Source organism: Cannabis sativa, unplaced genomic scaffold (assembly GCF_029168945.1).
Source record: "Cannabis sativa cultivar Pink pepper isolate KNU-18-1 unplaced genomic scaffold, ASM2916894v1 Contig3, whole genome shotgun sequence".
Lineage (NCBI taxonomy): Eukaryota > Viridiplantae > Streptophyta > Magnoliopsida > Rosales > Cannabaceae > Cannabis > Cannabis sativa.
In genome coordinates this window covers 6,457,389-6,484,567 of record NW_026870039.1, presented here as the reverse complement: position 1 = coordinate 6,484,567, position 27,179 = coordinate 6,457,389, and the positions used below count along the sequence as shown (strand labels likewise).

Here is a 27,179-nt window from a genome sequence, read left to right as displayed (position 1 = left end):
TTAAATTAGAACTATAAAAATGTTCCGCGTAGATAATGACATGTCATACGGGTTGGTGATCTTCTGTAATCAAGAACCAGAACGATGTCGTTTAATTGACTTAAAGGAAACGCGAGAACTGGACCGTCTCGACTCTCCTCCCGTTGCTCTCTGAATCTCATCTCATCCTAATCAAACGCCCAAAACGCTCGTCGTATATGTCACGTCCATTTCTCCATTAAAACTCTCTTCTGCAAAGCAATTTAGAGATTCATACCTATTTATTCAAATTATAAAATTATATTAATAATATTATTAATGGAGTAACGATGGTTGAAATTTGAAGCAAAACTCCGTGAAAAAGCAAATTCCATTTCTGCGGGATCAAAGGGTCATACATTCTTAGTTCAATTGCTTGTTTTGGTAACAAATGGAGGAAGAGAAACAACAATTGAAGGATGAAGTTCAAGGTGGAAGTGAAGCAGAAGCTAAACAATCTGTAGCGCCACCTCAAAAGGATGTCGGTGGAGGAGGAGGCTGGGGAGGCTGGGGTTTTTCTCCTCTATCTGTTTTCTCAGATCTCCAGAAAGCCGCTGAAGAGATTTCTCGCAATGTAAGCATTTTTGTCCTCGTTTTTTTTTTTTTTTGGGTGGAACCGTGGAGGGTTTTATCAGATCTAATTTCCTGATCCGAAGTAATATTGATATCTTTCTATATTTGTTTTCGAGAATTTTTGGGGGTAATTATAAGTATATTTCTTGCAATGCTAAATCTGGTTGGGTCGTTGAAGGCATTAGGAAGGAGTTTTACTTTCAAACTAACGAGTACTAGTGATTTATCTTATGGTTAGTTGTGAAATTTTCGTTACATAGAATTTGGTTATGGGCTAAAAATTTAAATCAAAAGGCATGGTTTTGTGTTTTAAGCACCTGCCTATTTCAATGAAGATTTAGATGTTATTTAGAAAAATTCCAGCTTCCATTGCATTCAATTTTCTTTTTAATACAAAATGTATATTTCCATACGTAATGGGTCCAAACCAGCTCATATCGTATATTGTAATTTAAGTTTCAAAGTCATGCTGGTTGGATGTCTCTTTTGAGCAGTGTTTTGTGGATGCAGGCTGCTGCTGCTGCCCAGACGGCGGCCAAGAGCCTCGCAGAAATGCAAGATGCTGGTGAGGAGTCAGAGTCTTCTAAAGAGGAGGAAGGGGCCGAAGAATCTGAAGCTAAAGGTGAGAGTGCTAAGATTCGGAAGTCTGCTCTGGACAAACTCGAGAAAGCTAGTGAAGATTCAATCTTTAGTCAGGCAAGTTTACAGTTATTGTTTTTGGGATAGCTTAGTCTTACACTGTATCATCATTAGAATTGTTGTTGAGATACTTCTAGTGAAGATTCTATTCTATTGAGTTATTTTTCCCCTGAATTGCTGTACAGTTGACTTGATATCTTTTTCTTTTCTTGTTTTACTGAGCATGTTATGGTTTAAATATTCATATTTGCAGAGTTTGAAGGCTATTGATAGTTCCATGGAGAATTTGGCTTCGGGAGCATGGCAGGCATTCGGTAGTGCATTGAAAGGGGGCACAACTTTGGTCAATAAGTATGTTCGAAGTTGTTATATATATGTATAAATGTATATGAGATGGTTACTAAATGAAGCTCCCCTGTTTGAAGTTTGTGAATGCAATAATATTTTGGTCAATTAAGTTTTTTTTATTTGTTTTTGAAACTCAACGTCTGGTTTGTAACTCTATTGTATAGTATACTTTTTGACTCCGCACCTATTTTTTTTTGTTGGGAGATTACTACATCAATTCATACATTTTGGGTAGTTAATCTGGATCTATAAATGGAGTGTTTAGTTTATGTGAATTCCTTTTTGTGTATGTAAATCTGACTTTCTATATGGCTGGTTTTTGCACCTCTTTCTCTTCTGCTTGTTCAGTTTATGATGATAATTTTTTTTTTGTTTTTTGTTGCATTCCCGTAGGCTTGAGCATTCTGCTGCAAACCTTGCAGAATCTATTCAACAGGGTGGCCCTGTTGCCCCATCCATATTAGAGGTTCACATGACTCTTTATCACCTGTCTTGTTCAGTATTGTTGGCACTTGGCATCAGTACTTATTCTCTTTTTCTGATGCAGACTGGAAAAGCTTTTACCTCAAAGGGAATTCAAGTTCTCGAGCTTGTTGGCAAGGAAACTATGGATTTGCTTATCTCAGAGGCAGGTATAGATGTTGAAAAGAATTCTAAAGGTGCTGACCGAAAAGCTGATGACAATCAATTATTTGAAGAAGTGACATTTGACAGATGCTTCTACATATATGGAGGTCCAGAACAGTTAGAGGTTGCTTCCTTATCTTTGAAGTTTACATTGTAGCCATAAGATTAGATTTAGTAAATATTTTTTAAACCATACCTTCAGGAACTTGGGGCATTGTCCAGCCACTATGCATTGTTATTCAACCGAAGAAAAGGCAAATTATCATCCGAACAGAAGTCTGTTTATGATGAAAAGCTTAAAGAGGTTCAGGAGATTTTCAGTTTAGGTACTGAAATGGATGGAAGTTTTGCTGAGTTGGACAAAGGCAAGAAAAAAGAGACTGGGGCTGATGGAAGTAGTGATGAGATTAAAGACTTACATGATTCAAGTGTGAGTAAGGCTGCTGACATGGCTGCAGGGTAATTTATCTTGAAACAACATATGCTTTGATATCTGTAAACACACATACACACACACACACACACACACACATATAGATATATTATGTTTATGTCTGTTTCTACTTTCTATTATTATCCAGATAGTAGTCAGGATGTCAATACAGAGCAGAGTTTAAATTACAGTAAGAGCAGGATTGATTGATTTAAGTACTGAGTAGTTTTTACTTACTAAGAACTATTCTTGAAAAAACATAAATATATGATCATGTGAGGCACACATGCATGAAGCCGTACATACGACTTTCATCGAATACGGCTTTCCACAGAATTCTCTATGTATCTATGAGATCGGGTATAAAATTCTGTGTACTTACTTTAAATTGAGTATCCGTTTCCCCCTTTTTCCTACTAGGGTTGGAAATCCTGTATTTTACATATCCACACGATCGAGTCATTTGATTTTTGAATATTCACTTAAAATGGTAGACGTACTTGTGGAACTACTGTTGTTGAGATCACTAGAGCTAAAATAATGTAAGAGGGCCATCAGGACCCCACTTCTATAGTGGCTGAATTACATCACTGTACTTTTTTATTTACTAGAAAGCTTCTGAGTTTTGATTTTTCATTTTTATTCCTTTTCATCTCTCATTTTTTGGGTTCAATACTTGCACACATGTAACATTGAAGTGTTGTTTGCTTGAGAAATGCAGGTTTACTAGCGCTTTATCAGGACAAGCTGTTAATGATATAATACAAAGGACCACTGGCAGAGTGGAGTCTCTTCATTCTGAGGGTGTTCATGTATGGAGATCTTGTGTAGTCCATCTGAAATTTTTTTAGTTCTCTATTTTATATCTTTTGTTAAAATGGAATTTAATAACTTGTGTGTATTTACAGAGACTCTCTGAAATGTAATAACTTGTGTGTATTTACAGAGACTCTCTGAAATGTGCTGCTCTGCTGTTTCACAACTACTGATGCTTGGTAAATCAATCATAACTGGTGCTAACAAGATTCAGGAGGGCAGTGATGATGCTGAGGAAATGCAGAATACTGATTGGCCTGAAGATTCTGTTGAAAAAGCCAAATTAATCAGATCAAAAGCACAATCGATGACCGGGTATCTGGAAGCAGTTTCCAATAGCTTTATTACAGGTTCATTATCTGTTGCTCCAATTAACGTTCAACTATTTTCATCTCATACAAAGAGTAATGTTTCTTTGTATGGTCCCAATAAGTGAACTTAGGAGGTGGTGGTGGAATATATGTATATATATATATGTGTATTGGTAGTGTGGCCTAGGGTTTTCAGGCTTAATATCTATGCAAGGTGGTGTTTCAGTCTAAAGTCATACATTTTGACTCTATTTTATCCTTCAGGAATATCTGATGTTGCTGATGCTTATGTTGAGGCCATGAAGGGTGTTTCTGCAGAATCTCATGAGGCTCTTCCGCCCACTTCACTCCAAGAAAAAGCAAATGCCTGTACTGAGCATCTTCGTGCTGACCGAACAACAGCTGTGGGAAAGATCCAGGATGGCCTCCAATATTTGACCTATGTCGTTGTTTCAACCTCTATGCCTGTTGCTTAAAAACTAGGATACTTAACTCCTTTGTTGACTTAAAATCAAACTAGTGTGTAAATAGCTCCCATTTCACAGTGGGTTTGGACTGTGCTCTCATTCGAAGCTTTGTTTTTTTACAGCTGAGATTGAATTCGTTCAAATTCTTATTACTAGATTCAGCTTTACAGTGGGAAATAGACACATGTACCCTCATATGAGAGGTTTCCGAGTCCTGATCCCAATAGGTCAGAAGATTTTTAACCTGTAGAAGAGATTACTCAACTTAAGTGTGTGCGTGTTTTTTTTTTAAAATTGAAATATCACTTTCAGTTATTTGGAAATGGATATTTTATAATTATTCTGATATTATCATAAAGCGCATTAGCAAGCACGCTTGTATCAAGTGGTTCACTCTCAGTAAAAGCAAAATTCTCTTCAAATTTGGATCCTTGTACTGAACTTTTTATTCTGTTCAATGGATCTTTTTATTTCGAAAAAAAAAATGCAAGTTCGAACTTTTTTTTAAGAAACTGTTTTGTCTTGTACAGCCATTAAGTGTGAAGAGAATTCAATAATTTGTTTTTATGAAAGAATAAAAAAAGTAACTATTACTAAACAAAATCCTGACGTGGCATCGTTACAGATCAAATGAAGGAACAGGTGAGATTATTACGAGTGGCATGTGCCGGCTCGTTTTGTATTGAGAAATTTCATTATTTGCCCTTAATAATATAACCTATATCAAAATTTATACCCCTTTATAATTTGTACAAATTTATTCCTCTAATTTTAAAAGATTCCTAAAATACTCCCTAAATTAAACTTTCCCTCTCTCAGATGTTCCCTCTCTCTTTCTGACGCTCCCTCTCTCTCTCTCTTCACGATCACGAACCCACATTTCCCTCTCTCAGACGTTCCCTCTCTCTCTCTCTCTCTGTTCTCCTCACGAGCACGAACCCACAACCCACAACCCCTCACGAACCCACAACCCGCTCCCAGACTCACGAACCCACAAACCAGACGTTCCCTCTCTCTCTCTCTCTCTCTGTTCTCCTCACGAGCACGAACCCACAACCCCTCACGAACCACGACGACGACGATCCAGGACCACGACGACGACGAAGCACTGAACTGAACTGAACTGAACCACTGAACCACGAAAAGGTAAGTTTTTTTCTGTTTAAATTTTAGAAATTTCAATGCGAATTTGTGTATGTGCTTCAGATTTTGTGTGTTTTAGATTGTATATGAGAATGTAGATGTCAATACTTGCATGTTGTATATGTTGGATATGTTTCAATGGTGTTTTGTGTGCTTTTACATAGTTATCGATGAAATGTCGATAGGATGTCGATATGTATAGGTATCTGTTTATGTGTTTGAACATTGTTGTCGACAGGTTGTCGACGTAATGTCGACAACTTGTTGATGGTTTACCTTTGTTTAATGTTATGTAGTTTTGCGCTAGAATGTCGACAATTTGTCGACTGTATGTCGATAGTTTGTCGATAATAAGTTGCAGTTCATTCTTTTGGTAGTTCACTGTTAGAATGTCGACAATTTATCGACTGTATGTCGATAGTTTGTCGATTATAAATCTCAGTTGATTCTTTTGGTAGTTTACTGTTAGAATGTCGACAGTTTGTCGACTGTATGTCGATAGTTTGTCGATTATAAATCCCAGTTGATTCTTTTGGTAGTTTACTGTTAGAATGTCGACAATTTGTCGACTGTATGTCGATAAGTTGTCGATGTTGATCGTTTGTTACTGCTTTTATGATAATGTCGATAGCATGTCGATTGTATGTCGACAATTTGTCGACCGGTGTTGAATGTTTGACAAAGTCGACAGAATGTCGACATGATGTCGATGTTATGTCGACATTTCTTAACTTTTTTGACATTTAAATTTGTTTGGTCTTTGATTTTTCAGATGGCTCCCAGACTCATTATTCCAGCACCCGAGCATTTTACTGGCCGCGTCACATATAGGGGCACTGGAATTTTTGCAAAAATCAAAGCTCGGTTTGAGGAGTTCAACCTTAATAACACGGCGAAGGAAAGCCGTTTCGGGAGCTTCTGGAATGCCGTACCATTGACATTCTCCTCGGTGTTATTTCACCAGCTGATGCTCCACAAAATGAAAGTGGATGCTCAGGAGGAGTTGAGGATGAGGTTTTATGTTGGTCGGAAGGAGGTCCGATTCGGGGTGCTGGAGTTTGCACTCATTACGGGTTTGGACTTCTCCTCGGGGCCAACAGAAGAGGAGAAGGCTGCGCAGGTCGCGCGCTCGGGGTCAGACCGATTGATCAACAGATATTTCAACCGGTCTGATAGTGTGAAGACAGAAGCACTCCAACTTCAGTTCACAAACTGCCAGAACCCGGAAGACTTGTACAAGCTCGGCTTGTGCTTGTTTGTGGAGTCAGTGCTTCTGGGCCGCGAGGCAAACGCGCTGATTACGCCTCACATACTTAGATATGTGGAAGACCTCGAGTTCTTCTTCCGGATTCCTTGGGGGAAGCACTCATTCGCCAGACTCATGCACTCGCTTCAGAAAGACATGTTGAAACAGAAGGCCAACTACGAGAAGAAGCTGAGTTCGGATGTTCAGCACGAGTGCAAATACACAGCATATGGCTTCGCACCTGCAGTACAATATTGGGCGTACGAGGCCATTTTGGAGGTTGGGAAGAGGTATGGCACGAACCACGGGATTCGGTTCCCCAGGATGCTTAGCTGGACGAGCAAAGGCGATATTGGGAAGAAAGACGTCAGCGCATTATTTTCTAGACGGGTATGATTTTCACTTATGTTCAGAATAATTATTTAACATAAATGCTTGTAATAAATGCTAAATGGTTTTATTTTGATATTTTTTGAACCATACACAGAATCTTGAAGTGGTCAAGGGGTTACTTCCACGGACAGAGGATGAGGCATTTGTGAGGACCATATCTTACGATGGTGTGGAGAACCTGGTTGATGATGTTGTGGATGACACAGAGGCTGAGGCAGGTAGTCAGGTACCAGAGACTCAGGTCCCAGACACTCAGGAAACAGACACTCAGGTACCAATTTTTGGAACTTTTTTTTATGTCTTTATTTTTTATTGTTTTTGTTTTGTGATATTTGTTACATTGTGGAATTATCGTATGCTTACCGTATTTTTTTTATATATATTTTTTCAGGCCACTGGTTCAGAACCTCAGCCCAGTGCACCATCTTCATCAGGCGTTCGGGGTGCCGAGTACACTGATTTAGTGGCTCGGTTGGATAGGATCGAGGCTGACACTCAGGGTCTGTATGCTGCTCATGTCGAGCTGAAGAAGGCATACGAGACCAGCCATGTAGAGCTGAAGGGTGGTCAGAACGTAATTATGGAGCAGCTCAGACACATATTGGCCATGTTGAATCGTCCGCCAACGACGGCTTCAGCACCGGAGGCCCCAGCAGATCCATCTACCCCACCACCAGCTGCTTCACCCCCAGTAGAAGAGGATGAGGTCTTCCCCGACGATTACGACCCTTATGAGGGAGCTCCAGCGACTCCGATCGAGGCACAACCTCTTATCCATGTACATGACACCGAGTCGCAGGGTGAGATTCTATCCATAGAGGCACAACCTGCAGTGGTTAAGAGTCGGAAGAGGAAGAGAAAGCCTCCTGTATGGTTCGGTGACTATACGGAGATGAAGAGGAGACATAGGCCATCTTCGACTTTTGATCCCCTGGAGCCACCGGATGAGAAATTGTTAACCACTTTCCGAAAGTGGTGTGTTGGACTCATTCCGAACCACCGACTTCGGGATTTGAGAAGTGGTGATTACGGTCCAGGATTCTTTTGGATAATGCTCACACCAAAGGAATGGCTTACAGATGACGTAAGTAAAGTATTTTATAATATTACTTCACTTTACAACTTTATGTGCAATTAATATATTTTTTTGTCTAACTGACATTTCCCTTTATATGCAACATATAGATGCAGCAATGCATATGCTGAGGAGGCGACACACCGACTATCCACTGACATTTCCTCAGAAGGGTATCATTCTCTCCACATTCGTGACCGCCATGATGAGCAGTGCATGGACGAGCCACAAGGGTCCGAGGAAAAACTTTAAATGGGAGGATTATATCCTGGACTACTGCAGAGGGGCTCATAAGGTATTGTTTTAGTAAGATTTTAAATGTTAATTGTTTGGGAAGATTATTATGGTTTGTTAATTGTTTCGTTGTTCTCTGTAATTACAGTCCCAAGTCTTTGAGAGATGGAGGGGTAACGAGTTTATTTACTTCGTTCTGAACCTTCCCGAGGCAAGGCACTGGGTCACAGTTGAAGTCGACATAGAGCTGTGGAAAATTAATGTCTACGACTGTGATTCCAGCGTCTGTCATTGGACCGCCTTGGAACCCATCCTGAAGGTTTGGGCAGAACTGCTGCCCTCGCTAATCCTTGCAACCGGGGAATTTCCACATAACAACCAGATCATGGCGTTAGCTAACTGTGACATCACGGTGCTTCCAAAAATGCACGGGACTCGAGCCACTCACGACTTAGTTTCGAAGTCAGCAACCAGGTACATAGCGATAAAAAAGTACTATAGTATTAAAATATGTTTTACGTTAGACTGACTTTACATTTTATTTTGCATTTAGTGGTGATTGTGGCGTCTATTGCATTGAGTATGTGGAGCATCTCATGATGCAGCGTGGATTGACCGATGTGACGCCAGACCGGATAGCTATGTTTCGTCAACGGTGGTGTGTCGATTTATTTTACCAAAATGTCGGCTGATTATATGTGTAATTATTGGGACATTGTATATTTTGTGTAATTAACATTACAGTTATGTATATATAGATTTTCTTTTCGTTCAAATTTTGATAATTATTCGTGGTTTCAAATATAAAATATCAATATTATTCAACAAAAATAACTATTAAACCTAAAAATAATTAAAATATTTGAAAAATATTCAACCTCAACAAAAATAACTATGACAAAATATGCATCATTACAATATATCGAATTTCCCAACGAATACGTACAAGACGCCTCAGATGCGGGCTTTGCATGTTGCTCTGTTGTGGCCTGAACTGCCACAGCGGTTGCAGTTTCGTGGTACATAACCTTTTTTATCACCAGACGGGAAACGGTTCTCCCGTCTTCTTCCAGCGTTGCTTTTTCTTGGACGACCTACAGGCTTCTTTTCCACAGGTACCCCAACTTTCATATTCTTGATGTGTTCTGGGAGAACCCAATCATCCTCGTCACCAGCAAGATTGATGGTATCATCGTAAATCTTCCTCCACGTTTCTTTTGAATAATAAGGTGAGCAAAGCGTGTACACACTTGTGTTCGTTTTCAATGCCGCGGCACATGCATGAAGGCAAGGGAGTTTCAATAACGTGAACACGCCGCAGGTGCATGTTCTTTCAACTAGATTCACATCACCACCTCTTTCACCGTTAGGTCCCCTACCAACGTTATACAAATTGGCTCCATTTTGTTGGACGCGCCTGTACCTTGCATTTTCATGAATTTTTGCCAAGTTTTTTTCGAAGAGCGTGGCCAAAGGGGTGACACATTTGTCAGCATTTTCGAGGCGATCAGCGAACCACGATTGGAGTGTGAACCTGATAAATTCAACCAAAGTAGTTATTGGATATTTCCTGAACTCTTCTGTGACACTATTGAAGCTTTCAGCAGCGTTGCTCGTCATGATGTTGTATTTATCGCCCAAACAATAAGGGTGAGCCCACTTCTCAAACCCTATACTCTCCACATATGCAGCAATGGCCGGATTCATCTTTCTAAGCTTCTCGAACTCTCTATCGCATTCAGTCTTCGACCATGCGTAAGCAACATTATATATTTGGTTGTGAAAAGCATCAGTCTTGAATTTGGCGTTCACGTTCATAACAATGTGGTGATAGCATGCACAGTGGACTGCTTCGGGAAAAACGAGTTCAACAGCATGATCAATGCTTTGATGCCTATCTGACACAAACACTAAGTTCTCAACCACGCCAATTGCTACCCTCAACTTCTGTAAGAAATACGTCCAGGAGTCGTTATTCTCACTGTCAACGATACCATAAGCAACCGGCAACAATTGGTTGTTCGCATCGTATGCCACAGCAACTAACATTATACCGCCGTACTTCGTCTTCAAGAAGGTGCCATCGATACTCAAAACAGGACGACAAAAAGAAAAGCCCCTTCTACATGCACCGAGTGATATAAAACAGTACTTGAACCGCTCATCCTCTAAGTACAAGTCAGTAATGGTACCTGGATTCTTCTGTTCCAGCATGTACAAGTACCCAGGAAGCTTCATGTATGAAAACTCAGGCGTACCCCTAGCATACGTAAGTCCCATCTCCCTGCACCTCCACGCCTTCACATAACTCATACTGATACCGTAGTTGTCAAACATGTCCCTCTGTATGTCTTTAGCCTTGTACTTAGTTCCGTTTTGGGTGTACTTCCCCTTAATAAGGTGGCCAACTACCCATGGTGCTGCTTGACGGTGATCTGAACGTCTCGCATTCAAGTTACATGTGTGTTCATTGTGAAATACAGTGACCTCAAAGTTGTCAGAATGCATCTTCTTCCTCCCCCTCAATCTCCATTTACAATCTGGAGCCTTGCATGTAACGTACAACACATCAGGGGATGACTTCTTCACCATCCACTCGAAATTGTTATTAAGTGCAAACCTACCCACTACTTGTCTCAGTTCTTCCTTGTTTTCATAAAAATTACCAAGCTCTATCACCCCTGCTTCCTTACTTTGTAAACAAGTAGTTAGCTCATGATTTTCCATTATATCTTCCTTTGTCCACATGGGAGCTTTGAACTTGGTACAAACTTCAAAAGAGGAGAACGTTGAGAACGTTGCATGACGAGCATGTTCTTCAGTTCTGCCTGGTCGACTACTGCTAGTTCCAGGTGTAGTGCGATTTTCACTACGAGGTTGTCGTTCTCCATTGTGTACCTTGGTTACTCGGTACACACTCTAACCTCAACAATGGTCCCGCTACGGGTTCATCGACTGCTAAATCATGTTCATCGTCCATATTCAAATCTACAATAGGATCGTTATTGTAGAAGGGTGTATCGAACTCTTCAAACTGATGAAATCCTGTCGCTTCTTGTTCTTGCCCTACATTGGTCGGAACCTCTAAATTGGTCGGAACCTCTAAATTGGCCGGAACCTCCTCATTCACACCAATCCCAACATCTGTTTCGGGAACGGAAGACCGTACCACACTCCGAGGGAGAGGATTAGTAGGCGGCGTAGGCTCCGAATTCCCAACTTTTCTCACCTTGGTCACGAATAATGGCATAAACTCTGTATTTGACATTGTTGCCCTCATCTCTAAAAACGTTCTCAGTTGGCGTTCTCTCTTAATAACCTCTGGCGCAACCATTTTTCCCTTCATGTACAAGGAACAAATCTCCAACTTTAAATCATACGCTACCGAATCAACTTCCAACTCTTCATATAAAATTTGTCCCAGTTCTTGTAGGGTTGTCTCGGTTGTAACTGTCAACGTCAAGCTGCTATTTGCTTTGTAGATCCAATTATAATTCTCACATAACCAAACACCATCGTACGATACAACAAGGAACACTTTGTCTCCTGCAATTGCAAACCAAAAAAACAAGGTGAGTAAAGGAAAAAACACCCAAAAAAAAAATAAAAATCGACATCCCATCGATATTAATAGACATAATGTCGATAATCACAACAGCAGAAATAAGGGCACTGATTGTCGACATTGTGTCGACATACTATCGACATACAGTCGACAACCACACCAAGCATGCTCGCCATCGACATAATATCGACATACCATCGACATTAAATCGACAATTAACAACGGTTACACATTTAATGTTAATAAATTTTACCTACGTTCCCAACAACCCTTCCCAACTGACACGTTGCATGTCAGACACGTGTCTTATCGACAAGCTGTCGACATGACGTCGACATGGCATCGACAAATGTGTTCGCAGTGACACTAAATTGGCATGTTGTCGACATGATGTCGACATAGTATCGACATTCAGTCGACAAATACACCATTTCATGCGTTTTCCCTGTACAGTTACGCATTTAATGACCATTAAATTTTCATACATTCCCAACATGTTTACTGCTCTATAAAAGCAAATCCCTTTCTTATTCATAAGTGCTCTTGTCTTCTACTTCTCTCTTACTCTTAAAAATTTCTCTTATTCTTACGTTCTAAATATGTCCCCAAGAAAGAACGGCAAATTCCCCATCTTAACTCCTGAAGAGCTGAAGCAGGAGCCTGATGTTGGCATAGTTACTCCTGAAATGCAGAAAGTTTTTGACGCCCAAAGAGCTTTCGAAAGAGAACGATGTGGGAATGAGTTCAGGTTCAGGCAACTTGAAGCACATTTTTGCAAAACTGGTGTATGGCCGGCTCCACCACCAGGGTTCCCCGAAGGATGCCGTCGTTGCAAACTAGGCATCTTTAACCGCAAAACCCCAAGTGAAGCCTGGAACATTATGCAAGTATTGCAAGGCTCACCCACAAGCCAAAGAATTTAAAAAAAAAATAATTTCTTATGTTATGGCTTGTGGTGAGTTTTATTTAATGTTTGTTTTTTTTTATGAACTTTATTTTCTGTTTTTTTTTTTATGTTTTTTTTATGTTATTTTATGTTTTTAATGAACTTTATTTAATGTTAATGTTATGTTATGTTTATGTTTTATTCACGGTTTTTTTTATTTGCATCGATATTTTGTCGACATGATGTCGACAAAATATCGACAACTTCTAAAAAAAAAAAGAAAAATGCTTGTTGTCGACAAATGTCGACAAATAGTAAATACCATGTTGGTTGCATGATGTCGACAACATGTCGACATTATGTCGACATAACGTCGATAATGGTCGTCACGGACCTTTCCTTTTGTAATCTTCGACAAACCATCGACAAAGTATCGATATATCATCGATAACACTGGAAAACCCAGAATTCGACTGAAAACCAGATCTGCCAGATCTCAACAATTTCAGACCAAAAAACAGCAGTTCCAACAATAAACACACATATAACAATTTTAAACTACATAAAGTCAAACAAAATGCTTAAAATACAACTTACCCATTATAATGGTGTAAGATTCTTGAGTGATATTGAGTTGTGCTTCAGTTTTCCACCAACACCCACCGAGAAAACAACCATTCAACAGGGAATAAAGAGAGTGACGAGAGAGTGGGACAGATAGAGGGAAATTTTTTGATAAATTTTTCAGTTTTTTTCTAGAGAGAGAGAGTGGTGCACGAGAGAGAGGGAAGAGGGAAGAGAGAGAGAAATATCAATTTCAGATTTTAGCTATTTTTTTTTTTTTTTAAAAAAAAAGGGTAAAATGGGAAGTTCATGTCATTAATGGACTAAATTTGTACAAATTAAGGAAGGGTATAAATTTTGATATGGCTTGTATTATTAAGGCCAAAAATTGAAATTTCCCTTTGTATTTATCTAATGTTTTTCAAAAAGTGTGTGCCGTGCAAAAAAAAAAAAAAAAAAAATACGTGTCGTGTCGTGCCAATATTTTTAAAAAGTAAGTCCGGTACGGCCTGTAAGTCCAATATTTTTATGTCGTGCTCCGATTCGTGTCGTGCTTTGCTCGTATCGGCCCGTATTTCTTAAACAGGCTAGCCCATTTTTATATCTGAGCTTAAATTCGTGCTTACTTTTTCATAATTTTTTTTACAATTACTAAATTATATGTATATTTCAAAGCTATAATTATATTTATATAACTTTTGAATAATATTTTACAGATAATTATATAAAAAAAATTATTAACTTTATTAAAATTTAAATATTTACTTATAAAAATACAAATTTTTATATCACACCATATAAATAAATAATATATAATCTTAGTTTTTTATATTTTAATAGTTTTAATTATAGAATTATAATATTCATTATTATATTTAAGTTTTATTATTATTTTAACTATATTAATAATAAATTATAAAGTTTTTAATATGTTGTGTCGTGCTTTTCGGGTTTGTCGTGTGTCGTGCTTATAGGCTGGTTTATTCGTGCTTACGTGTCGTACCAATTTGTAGCATCATCCTGTGTCGTGCCCAAACCCATATTTTTTTGTGCCTAGTCATACTCGTGTTTCCGAATTCGTGTCAGTTTCGTGTCGTATCAAAAATCCTAACCAGTATCACTAGTTATTACTATGTTGATTTTTTTTTTGTCAAGTTAAAAAAAAAAAAATCTTAATCTATAACCAAAAATGAAGAGAAAATAATAATTATATGGTTGCCTTACATTTTTTTTTTTTTTTGCTGTATAGTTCCTCCAAAAGAAAAGGTTTCTAAAATCATTCCTAGAAAATTGTTCCTAGAAAGTTAGGTGTCTCTCGGATGTTGTTCCCGGACAACTAACTTGTCCATCCCGGAAGGAGTCTTGTGGAATGATAGTTGAGTCCGAAAGGGAGTTCCCAGATGACTATCATGTCCACTCCGGGTTCAGTCTTCATGATACCTAGCCCTCCTCCAAAAAGGAGTTTCGGACAGCTAATTATTAATCTTGGAAGATTGATCTCCCTGGAAGGCAGTTCCATATAGCCGGCTCTAGCTGGTTCTATCCTATCTAGAAGCTTCTTCAGGAAGTGCCTTTGGTCCGTGATCTCGGAAGCTTATATATGTATCCAGTTGCACTAAGACTGATGCTGACGTGGAGATCTCACTCATAGAAGAGTTGGTTAAGTTAGTTATTGTCTAACTAACTTAACAACTTTGATTCTTGCAACCACCGACTTTAGGATCTTAATTCTAAGCCTATAAATACCACCCACTTAAGCATTTGAGAAGAACAAAGAACAGACAATTCAGATTAAGATTGAGAGTCAGAGAGAGAAAGAGACTGAGAGGTAGATTGAGAGGTGCTGAGAAAAGAGAGAGATTGTGTTTGGATTTTGTATGAAGAATCTTCTATAGATGAAGAAGATTCTTGAGTAAGAGTGTGAGAGTTGAAACACTTTGAGAGAACTCAACAGAGAACCTATCTCGATTGTAATGTATTTGTTCTTGCTCAATCAATACAGAAGATTTAGTGGTGTTCTAGAACTAGAGTAGAGCCATAGATTACATAGATCTATCAAACTTGAACCAGTATATATCTTGGTGTTGATTTCTTTATTTTTTTGCATTTATTGTTTTCTAATTTTCAATACTCTGTTTGCCCCTATTTTTCATCTAATTATTGCTCTTGATTTGTTAATCATGTTTTTGCTAATTGTTTGAATGTTAAAGTTTCATTGATTTAATTATGCACTATTAGTCGTAATTTTCCTACAAATCAAAGCTTGGTAATCGATCAAGAACACAAAATTTAATTTTTTCTGCTACAATTCTTGAAGAAACTTTGAATGTCATCAATGGAGAGATTCAAATTGGAGAAGTTCGATGGAACTATGGACTTTATGATATGGAGAGAAAGTCCGAAAGGAATCCTAGTGCACCAAAAAGTCTCCAAGGTTCCTGGAGATGAGAAGTTATTGACAGAAAAGAAACTAGAAGAAAAAGTAGAAATGGAGGATTTGGCGTACTATAACCACTATTTTTTGAAGTTAGAAACTTATCTGCATCAAATTAAATTTTTGGGGACTTATACCGTAATTTTTAATGTTATATGTATATTACTATGATATGATATATAACATACACAAACTAAACATTAGTTTCACAAATAAATATATATGCTACATATCTAATATATATATAACATACAAATATATTAATATCTATATACACAAGATACATCATATACACATTGTTGACCTCGTTTCTAGCCAACGATAGTGAGTCAAAATAAAGTGACTAAATAAGATAAATAATAAAAAGCAAAAATAGTAAAGTAAAAAGAACACCATATTTTAAAGAGGTTCAGCCTCGTAGAATGGTAATAGCCTACTCCCCTTGTATTTGTATTAAATTGAGAGAAGGAATAAAGTGGTCTCCTCTCTAAAGCTCTTACAATAGATCTCTAAGTTATTTTTTTTTCTTAGATCACTATTCTCTCTCGAGTGTTTATCTGGATTAATTCTTTCGTCCCTCTCAATAGTGAGATTATGCCACTATTTATAGGAGCTTATTACATGAAGAATGATTTCCCTTAATCTTTAATAAATAAAATAAGAAATTATATTTATTCTATAATTACAATGTAAAGAAAAAGAAACTAAGGCATATTGCCTTTATTCTCTGACTCAATCCAACGATTATAGGGATTGTCTTCGTGTCTTGGAAACGACAAGACTAATCTCTGGAATTGCCAACTTATATGCCTTGCTTGGTACAAATATGTCTATCTCTTGGTCGAACTACCCCTTGATTAACTTGTTCGGACATTTTTGTCACAACAGACATTAAGATTAACTGTTAATGGGCTACTAGGAATACTTCCCTCTACCCCGGTAGTAAAAATGTGGGACATGTGTCATCCATTCTCATTACCACGTCAAGGTGTAAAAAATAGGATAATATTTGCCCCCAAGTCTGCGTCGGACCTTCCTGGTCGCACGTGGACTTCACTCAGCTTGGAGTCTTGTTCGGATGGGTGACTCGTGTCTTTGATGATGGATGCTGATCTGATAGGACTCTAACTGGGGGTCTCTTCGATATCTGACCATTTAGTGCCTATTGAAAGCTATACCTCGAATCACGGTTCGATGTCTGAGCACACTTTGACAATTATACTTCTAGTAATGAGTACTTAACGTCTACTTTTGGGAGGAAACCCAAATATTCAAATTTTAAAATAATTATTTTTCTTTTCAAATTGCTTATAAATAGAACTCAAATCCTTTGGTGATCTTTTTAGCCATTTCGACTCTTAAAGAACTAAAGCAAAAATTTCCAAGCAAATTTTCTCTCAGATTCTTTGAAGAATTCATAGAAAAACTCATAACGATACCATCAGAACAAAGAAAGAAAGCTTTGAATCAGTGAGTAAGTTCTTCATTCCTTTCTTTATATGCTTGCCATGAAATTCATGCATTATTTCAGAATTCTCTACTGTGGATTTTGCCTGTTCTTGAACTGTTCTAGGTTAATTGTAGAATAACTAGGTTTAGGGTTACGAAATTTAATTGATGTTTAACCATAACACCTAATTATCTGACTGCGCTTCGATTTTAACCTTAAATTGTTCCTCCCCACCCGTCCATAAGATTTTGACAAATATGAGGTTCCAATTGAAAATTTGAACTTCCGGGATTGGAAATTTCATTTCTGGGTGAAATTTTTTCTTTTGATTCTTAATCAGGCCTGGTCGACATATACAATCTGTTTTCATTCGTTATCCCGACCAACTCTTATTCTCTTGTCTCCCACCTTTTGTAGATGAACCATGGTAATTTTTGGGGAGGCAAGCATCATATCAACCAAGATTTGCTTCAACTCCTGTACAAAGATCTGTTGGGAATATTTTACAAGGATCTAGATTTACTAACAAGTATGTTGATTAACATCCTAAATATGAATTCTCTAAAACAATGAAATAAACACATAAGGGTTTGAGAAAACCTTACATTGATTGCAGCGGAATATAATAACTCCTTCTTCAAGATCTCTAGCCCTTAATTCCTTTCTGTAGCAGAGCATTATCAAGATCTAAACCTGGATCTCTTTCTCTCCTTCGGGTTTGGTTACCACCGTCTTACTCACTATGATTGAGTACTTGACTTGCTATGTGTGGGCATGTCACTCATTCACTCAAGGTTCAAATATGGAAGAACAATGAAGGAGGTGAAATCACTAAGGAAGGAACTCTCTCATCTAGGTTTGGTTGAATAGTCAAGTTGACAAAGTTGGATGAGTGAGAGTATCATGTTCCTTTTATAGTGTTTCAACTAGGGCTTAGGGTTGAATTATATGGATTAAAAAGAATAAAATATTGGGCAAAAAATACTTGTTGGCCGTACACTTTAAAGGGCCAATCTCTAGTTACAATTTTTCCACTTTATTTCAACAACTTATTCTTCTTTTCAATCATACCATATTTTCCAATTGAATCCTTATAAATGCCAAAACTATTTATTTAATAATTATAATTAATTACTAAATAAAATTGTCATTTATGTAATTTACTAATTAGACCATACAAAGTCTCTTAATTAACAAATTGACCCCAAAACCTCTTTTCTTCACAATTAAGCCCTTGCTTAGTGAAAATTCATAAATAAGACATAGTCTAATTTTAGAATTATAATTGATTAATTAAAATCAATTAACTGAGCCTGCAAGCAGTATTATCTCAATTAGTGAGGGGACCATGGGCCTATATAACCGAGCTTTCAATAAGTAGATCTAGAATTCACCAAGTAAATTCTCAACTTATTAATTCCTCATTGAACCACTATAGAACTTGGAATTGAATACACTCTCAGTTATATAGAACGCTCTATATGTACCACGATATAGATACATTATGATTATCCATTGTTACAATCCTAATAGTCAAGGATCCTCTATAGATGATCTACACTGAATAGGGACAAAGTTACCGTTCTACCCTTCAATGTATTTTATCCTTAAAACACTTAGCTACTTATAAATGATATTTCAGTAAACTAATATAATTACTGAAATGAGATCTCAATCATTTATCTCTATTCAGCCAAGCTCGAAGGAAATCATCGTTTAACTTCTATGTCCAGATAGAAGCTATAGATTCCATATCTATGATTAGCGCTCCCACTCAATTGTACTATCATGTTCCCAAAATGTACGTATCACCCAAACCAAAAGGTAGGCTTAACTAACAAATCAAAGAACACAAATAACACTCTTGAGATCGAACCTAACCATGTCAGGATTAAGAACCATAGACCTAAGATCAACCATTGATATTGACTTAGAAAGATATAACGGTAAGTTTAGGATATCTTATCTAAGATCAATATCGGTCCCTTCTAATGTATACTATATACATCCGATACTGGTAAACTTTACCAATGCCCTGGAAAGGATATAACATTTATCCAAGGTGTAAGTATACTTATCGCTGATTATCATGCCAGTCTAAATCCAGTGAACTGACAAATCAGGTAATTAAACTTTTTGAACATCTAATCATGATTATATTCCACTGTGTTGACAACACTATAATCATGAACAAATACATATGTTCTGGACCTAATAGAATTTATACATTAAATATAATCATGAAATAAATCATGTGAACCATGCAACATAGAATGCAGTTTTTGATTTTTATTAATTAGTAAATCTGATTATATTAAAATTGGTTTTATTTAGGGCACAAAACCCAACAAGATCATCCCAGCCTCCATGCTAGTCCATCTTCGACTAGTGACGATCTTTCAAATTCTAGTTTCAAAGATTGGGAAGTAAGTAGCGAGCATACACCTTCCTCGAAACCTGAGGTCCAACACTATTTCTATCCGAACCAAATTCATGGCAAAGGATACGACCATTTCATCGGGGAACTTAAAAAAGGTTGGAGATGCTATCTTTCTGCTAGCTGGACGTATAAGGTCCATCCGAGCGTAGTTGACACTTTGCCCATGGGCTGCCCAATTCCAGCTACTAAAGTAAATTCTATTGCCAAATTTACTGTGACTATTGTAAGGCACACTTCTAATAAAACTTCGTCCAAACGTAAAATGATGGCACAAACCAAGCAGACTGTCAAAAAAACCTTTATCTGTCAACCCTCATATCGCCCATTTAGCTACTCTGGCCCGGGAAAAACAGGCCCCCTTGCGGTTGAGGAGGAGGAGACTATTGGAGATGTTGAAGTCCAGGAGGTGGAAGACCAAGGTGAGGTCAGTCCCACAACTCCTTCTAAGGCCAAAGGCGATGAGGAAGAGGGGGTAGCTCGTGCCTTTTGGTGGCTTCAATGAAAAAGGAGAACCTGTTTCTGAGACAGGTGACGTCTTGGAGGCTGGCTGGGACTACATTGAGGAGGAGTACATCGAGGCTCATCCCATAAATAAGAGAGGTCCAAGGGAAGCTCGATGCATCTCCCCACCATCCGTCCTGACCATGAAGAGATTGACTAATCTTTTGGAAGATGGTCTCTTGGGGAATGTTGAATGCTTCCTTCCCTCTCCCAGTCTGCTGGCTACCGACCCTGGAAAGGGTTATTGTGCTTGGTTGGGCCCTCACGCCAAACAGGGTGTAATGCTACCTTTGCATCCGTACTTCAAAGAGATGGCCAACTATTACCATATCAGTCTGACCCAATTCACACCCAAAGGCCTTAAAGTATCTATCCACTCTGTTTGTGTTGTATGCTCTCAAGGATGGGGTCAGCTTGGGGTGGGCAACATACAATCTAATCCAATTGAGCTGAACCGATCCATATTTATACATATTAAAAAATAATTTATGTAATGAAAAATAATTAAAAAAACATAATTTGATTAAAAAATATCTATAACGTACCATATGAAATTAAATTTGCTTAGAAACATGATTTTATTTATTTTCTCATTATAATTAATGGATTTTATACAAACATATATTATTTTAGAAAATATATTTTAACTACTTATAAAATTTACATTAATTTATTCAAATTATATATATTTTCGAAACTAAGTATTTTTTAGAAAATCTTTAAAAAATTAAAATTTACAATATATATTATTTTTAGTAAGAAAATATGAAAAATTTATTAAAATAATTAATCATAATATTATTAAAAATATTATATAAGAAAATATCAAAATTTAAAAGTTGATATAACACATATATGTTATATCAAAGTTTAAAATTTGAGTAAGATATGGTGATGACAAAGGATAAGATATAATGAGATACGATACCCTAATATTTTTCTACATCACCCTATTTATTTATTTTTATAACAATAGTTTTTTTTAACAAATCAATTTAAAATACTATGTATAATAAATTTTATACTTCTGAATAAACAACTCCAAATAATAATAATTAATAAAATTGTACATAGACTTAAATTTTTTTTATATAGAGTTTTATCTTTTGATAAATAAAATTATTAATGAGAGTTAGATAATATAATTTTACTTTAATTATATAGTAGAATTATTTTTTAAGTAAATATTTAGTATATTAATAAATAGTGTTTTTTATTATAGTATTAAAAAAATTAAATTTGCCGCGCGAAGAGCGGCTATATTACTTAGTATTCTTATATTCTTAAAATATTCTGTTAAATTAAGCAACAAAAACCGTTAAATAAACACACTTTATATATAAAGATATTCATTACAAAATAAACCAAACACATTAATAATATTACCATTACATTCCATCACTATTCTTATTACCATTACCATTACACTTTATATCAACACTCATTAATTTAATTTCTTTTACAACATTTTGAACCTAACTGACTCACTAGTAGTGGTTCGACAACACCTTTGTAAGAACTGATCATTAAACTTGTCCCACCCATATACATGTTGAACTGTGTTCAGAAGACAATTTATTTTCAATATATATACAACACCTCTGTATATATTACACTTAAATATACACAGTACATAAATATAAATTGTAGTATATAGGTATATTTTACTCCTGCATGCGGAAATGATGAGTTTGGATATTTTCAACATTTTGTTTGGTGAAAGCACTGTCTTTTCTATGCGTCATAAACTTGCCCCAATTGTACGACTTAAATTTAGGGGCATTGTTCTCATCAATCAGCTCATCCAAGGGCTTGACAACAGTGTAGTGTGCAGGGTTTAAAAAAAATGCAATTGAAAATCTTTCCTTCTCTGAGTTTACCATCACCCTGTGTTCCACGCTCTCGTATTTGTCATTACTCCAAACCTGAACCAAGAAATCCAAATGTTACATGATTTGCAAATTAATATTATGATTTTAGTTAAGGTATAATGTATCAGAATTCAAAAATAAAAGAAAAATGTTAATAATAGGCATTCCTAGTTTGTTATAAGTTAGGATATATAGATGTTCTTTTGCATGGTACCTGTACAATGTCCCCAACATTGATGATAAAAGCACCGGGGGTGGGTTTGACCCGAATCCATTCTCCATCTGATTTCTTCCTAACTTCCAATCCTCCAACCTCATCTTGAGCTAGAACAGTTAAGGCCCCACCATCCTTATGGCGACCCACACCAAGTGCCAAGGTAGGAGAGGGACAAGGAGGGTAGTGATTGAGTCTCATGAATGTAGTTTGATGGTCTTTGAAGTACACATTCAGACTATTTGCTGCCAAGCCTAGACTCAGAGCAATAAGTTCCAGCATCTTGTGAGCTAGTTTTTCCACTTCTCTACTATATTCCTCACATGCTTCTCTAATCATATGATAAAAGATAAGCTCAAATGTTTATCTTTTATATCGATTACAGTAAGGACACCAACTTTCGTCTCTATTGGTAGGAACTTTTTACTTTGAAGATGTGGAGAAATAATAATTCATTTATTTTGATGACGATGTATATCTTACAATTATAGCATACATTCCATCCCACCGCTTTTTGAAAACATGTCAAATTTTATAGTATTAAAAATAATGTTTGACCAATTAGTTAGTTTTCAAATTTTTTTATACGAGTGTAACTAACGATTTTGTTCTATTCTTTTCACATCATAAATTATTTTAAATTTTTCTAAAATTAGTAAAATGAATGATATAACTACAAAATTGAATTAAAATTTCTCTATATAAAAAAAACAAAAGGTCCCTTCTAATAAGGACAAAAATGATTGCCCTATTTATATATACTAGTGAGAGAACGTGTATCAAATTAAATGTAGATTTATAAATTTTAATAATTTTAAAAATTTATAAGTTTGTTTTTTTTTTTTATATATAATAAATAAAAGATACTTGTATAAGTAAATGTGTGTTTTTTTAGAGTAAATACTATTTTGGACCATATGTTTTGTAAAAATTATTAATTATTTTCTATTTTGTTAAATGATAAAATAGACCCTGTATTTTTTAAAATTGTACAAATAAGACCTTGAATTGATTTTTTATCAAAACAAATCTTAATAATAATTTGATCTATAGAAGTTATGACAAAACTGGTTACATATTCTGTATCTATTCATGTTAGAAATTGTCTTAAAGTTAGTTATATAAAAAAATAAAATTGTTAAAAATTGAGCTTAGGGACCTATTTTTACTATTTTGAAAAATATAGAGTCCATTTTTTCATTTAACAAAATAGAGGGTCCAATAACTAATTTTTGTAAAACACGAGGTCAAAAATAGTATTTACCCGTTTTTTTTTATTGTCTTTTTTATTAAATTAAAATAATAAATAAATTATTTATAGGATTGAAGTAAATTTTTAATTTTAAAAAAGAAGTATTTTAAAAATATAATTTAAGTTACAAAGAAAAATTATTATAGAAGATTATAAAAAAAAAAAAATTGAACGGATTAATAAAAAATGTTAATAGGAGGGAAAGATTAAGATTCACTTAAATAATTGTGTACATTTGGTTGTTATTAGCAAAATTATTTATTTATTTATTTTGTGGTTATCAAAATAATGAATTTTTTTTCTTGTAATTTAATATCTAATAAAAGTTAATTGTGTAATTTACTTAGTGGAAAGTCCAAAATTATTCTCATTTTATTGAGGTTATAGATGAGATGTTTATGTATATAGGACAATATTGTAATAGGAATATCACTTTTGTGTATATGGGTAGGAACGTTTTAAATTTCAGTATGTAGAGAAATTATAATTTTATTTTTTTAGGTTAATTTGGAATTTCTTTGCCGAACTTTAATATGTGCCAAGTCATGCATCATAAACTTTTCAGGTCATTACAAATTTCTCGATCTATTGAGATTGTTGAATTCAAGGACAGTTGTCCAATTTTACTAAGAGAAACCTGATGTGAATGAAAGTTTAGGGGACACGATTCAGTATATGTGAAAATTCAAGGGTACAATTTAATAAATATCAATATTTTGGGGGCACGATCTGATAAATATCAAAGTTCGGGAGTATTATTTAGTAAATGAAAAATCACCGCGTTAGTAAAATTGAACGAAATAAAAAAAAGTCCTTAAATTTAAAAATGTCAATAGTTCGTGAAAATTTTTAATGGCCTTAAAAGTTCAGGGTGAATGATTTAGTACATGTCAAAGTTCGAGAAGAAAAAAAAATCCTAATTAGTCTTTATATATATATATATGATGGTATGTGTCGTAATTATATATATGTGATGTTAAAAACAAACTTCAAATAATCAGTTGCACACGCGTTAATATTGAAATTATTTTTATGAATATGCAATTAACTATTTTAAACAATATTTTCAACACTGTAAATTATTTTAATTTTTTTTTAAATAAATATTGGTGGGAAGTGTAGGATAACTATAACGTATATCATTATATTAAAAAGATGTGTTATAATTTCTATTGTTGACCTCACTTTTAGTCAACGACACTGAATCTTTAAAGCGATAATAATTATAGAGTAAATAATAATAAAATAAGAACAATAAATGACACATATTATTTATAGAGTTTAGACCCTTGATAAGATAGGAGGTTGTGCTGAGTTGCTTTTATAGTTCTTGAAAAGCTTCTTCGCGTTTCTTGGCCAGTCCACTCAAATTTTTTATTTTTTTGGAGGATATTGAAAAAAAGGACACACTTGTCGATAGATTTGGACATAAATCTGCTTAGGGCGGCTATCCGACCAGTGAGACTTTGTATATGTCCCTCGAACTTTGACATGTACTAAATCATGACCCATGAACTTCATCCATGTTAACTTTTTTAATAAAATTGGAAAAAAAATTCTTAAATCCAACAATCTCAATAGTTCAGGGGCATTTTTAACGACCTTAAAAGTTCATGGGGTATGATTTGGTACATGTCAAAGTTCAGGAGACAAAAATCCTAATTAGCCTTTAAAATTTATAGTTGACAATTTAATTGTATTTAAATATTAAAGTTGAAATTTAGAATTTACAAGTATATTTTTTTTAAAAAAAAAAATGTTATTTAATATTTTAATATTTATTTAATTTATATTTATTTTGGTTTAAATGAGTTAATTGGATTAAACAGACAAAATTATTGGGCTAGTTAGATTTTTTTTTTTAATTATAATTAGATAACCCAAACATTTATATTAAGTTAATAAAAATACACTATAACTCACTAAACCAACTATTAATGGAGTCTGAACTCTGAAAAACTAATTAATTGAGTTAACACACTTAGATTGGTTTTATAGATTATGAAGAATCATTTTTAACGAGACAAATGATGTTAATTCCTGATTTAGAGATAGAGTTATGTGTATCCACACAATTACGTACCTTAACTCCGATGGGTAGAGAGGCCAGCGATTGAACCACTCAACGACTCGGTCGTCCGCGGGATCAGTGGAAACAGGGACCACCGTGGGCTCCTGTACTGCCACGTCAAACACCTCCTTCCAGTCCCTGACGTTCTTGGTGTTTTCTGCATCAAAGTAACCCAAAACACTCGTCTCGTTCCTCCTCACCTTCCTCTTCTCCTCCACATCCTGACCAAAAAACTTCCTCGCTGCCGACTCCAGTTTCTGTCGACACTCCAGTGGTACCCCGTGATTGATCACCTGAAAGAATCCCCACTCGCTACACGCGCCACCGATCTCTCTCGCGAGTCTCTCGGAGGTGCTTATTGCTGGTGAAAGGTCAATGAGTGGTATGCCCTCCCCTTCGATTACCACCAGCCTAGGCCTGTGCTCGGGATCTTGGATGAAAGCCGGATCAACCTCTCCCATGGCTGCGTCTACGAAATTAGTAATTGTGAGCTGAATTTAAGTCTTCGCAATTATTGATGAATGATGACACAGTTCAATCTAGCTATTTATAAACTAGTTAATTACCCTTCGCACGTGTATGATTAATTGTATGTTAATATTTTCAAACTAGGTTAGGTGATCGGTTGTTGTAATAATTCATTTAATATAAAATAGTTTAATTATGATTATTTAAGTTTGAAATATTTAATAATATTAGTGTAAAAAATTATCGCATATAGTTGTTATTAATTTTATGAATGTATGTTATGATATAAATTACTCTTATATTTAATACCAATATTTAATTAATTCATGAGTTCTATTAAAATCATTTTTGACGCTAGCTCAAGTGGCCATAAGTGGGTTGTGTCTTAAAGGTCCTGAGTTCTAATACTAAGTAAAATATAATTGTAATATATAAATGCTTAAATAAAAAAAATATATATTTAATTAATTTTTTTTATATTAATATTTTTTAATAATTTCATGATATCAATTAGCGGTGTTCATTGGATCACATCCAATATTTTTAGACCTATTCGTGGCAGACCCAAAATTAAATTTTAGGGTGGGATTAATTATATATTTAATATAGGGCCAAGATGCAAAATGGTCATAAATCTAACAATAAAATTAATAAATGTCCCTTTTTAAAAAAAATTAACAAAACGTCCATTCTGTTAAAAGTTTGATAATGAAATTATAATTATAACCTTGAATAATTAAGTATTTGGTATAGTTATTTTGCACAGTAGTATATCGTTTTTATGTGCAATAATATATTAAAAAAAACTGAAAGGTAGTGTATATATATATTTTGAAATAATTGAAAGGTAGTATATTAGTTTAAGATGGTAGTATATTATTTTAATGTGCTATAGTATATAATGAACGAAAAACAGAAATTAAAAAATATGGAATATTAGTTTAAGTTTGAGCTATAGTTATATTTCACTAGGAAATATTGTCTTTATATTCATTAATATATCATGAAGGAAAGAAAAAAAAAACATGTGGAATATTAAATTAAGTTTTTGGTATATATATATATATTTTTTACTATACTGGTGGTATATTAATTTTTTACAATAATATTTATGCTTATGATTGCATAATATAGTTTTTA

At 35.2% G+C, this 27,179-nt stretch overlaps 4 protein-coding genes across 4 annotated transcripts; 3 read left to right on the top strand and 1 right to left on the bottom strand.

Moving 5' to 3' along the window:
- The first annotated feature begins 46 nt into the window (after positions 1–46).
- Positions 47–4,441, top strand: LOC133033295 (uncharacterized). The gene is made up of 9 exons (XM_061108007.1): positions 47–592; positions 1,102–1,287; positions 1,484–1,581; positions 1,972–2,044; positions 2,126–2,329; positions 2,408–2,664; positions 3,360–3,450; positions 3,585–3,804; positions 4,030–4,441. The coding sequence occupies exons 1-9, from the start codon at positions 410–412 to the stop codon at positions 4,239–4,241; spliced, it is 1,524 nt and encodes a 507-aa protein (XP_060963990.1). The 5' UTR covers positions 47–409; the 3' UTR covers positions 4,242–4,441.
- Positions 4,442–7,102: 2,661 nt separating this feature from the next.
- On the top strand, positions 7,103–9,099 carry LOC133033221 (uncharacterized). Its single transcript, XM_061107882.1, has 2 exons — positions 7,103–7,285; positions 7,406–9,099. The coding sequence occupies exon 2, from the start codon at positions 7,595–7,597 to the stop codon at positions 8,150–8,152; it is 558 nt and encodes a 185-aa protein (XP_060963865.1). The 5' UTR covers positions 7,103–7,285; positions 7,406–7,594; the 3' UTR covers positions 8,153–9,099.
- On the top strand, positions 8,178–9,099 carry LOC133033220 (uncharacterized). Its single transcript, XM_061107881.1, has 2 exons — positions 8,178–8,384; positions 8,472–9,099. Exons 1-2 carry the CDS (start codon positions 8,187–8,189, stop codon positions 8,850–8,852), a joined length of 579 nt encoding a protein of 192 aa, XP_060963864.1. The 5' UTR covers positions 8,178–8,186; the 3' UTR covers positions 8,853–9,099.
- Positions 9,100–21,480: 12,381 nt separating this feature from the next.
- LOC133033294 (jasmonate-induced oxygenase 1-like) lies at positions 21,481–26,312 on the bottom strand. Its single transcript, XM_061108006.1, has 3 exons — positions 25,584–26,312; positions 22,249–22,579; positions 21,481–22,088 (listed from the first exon to the last, which is right to left on the bottom strand). The coding sequence occupies exons 1-3, from the start codon at positions 26,030–26,032 to the stop codon at positions 21,828–21,830; spliced, it is 1,041 nt and encodes a 346-aa protein (XP_060963989.1). The 5' UTR covers positions 26,033–26,312; the 3' UTR covers positions 21,481–21,827.
- Between the last annotated feature and the right edge of the window lie 867 nt (positions 26,313–27,179).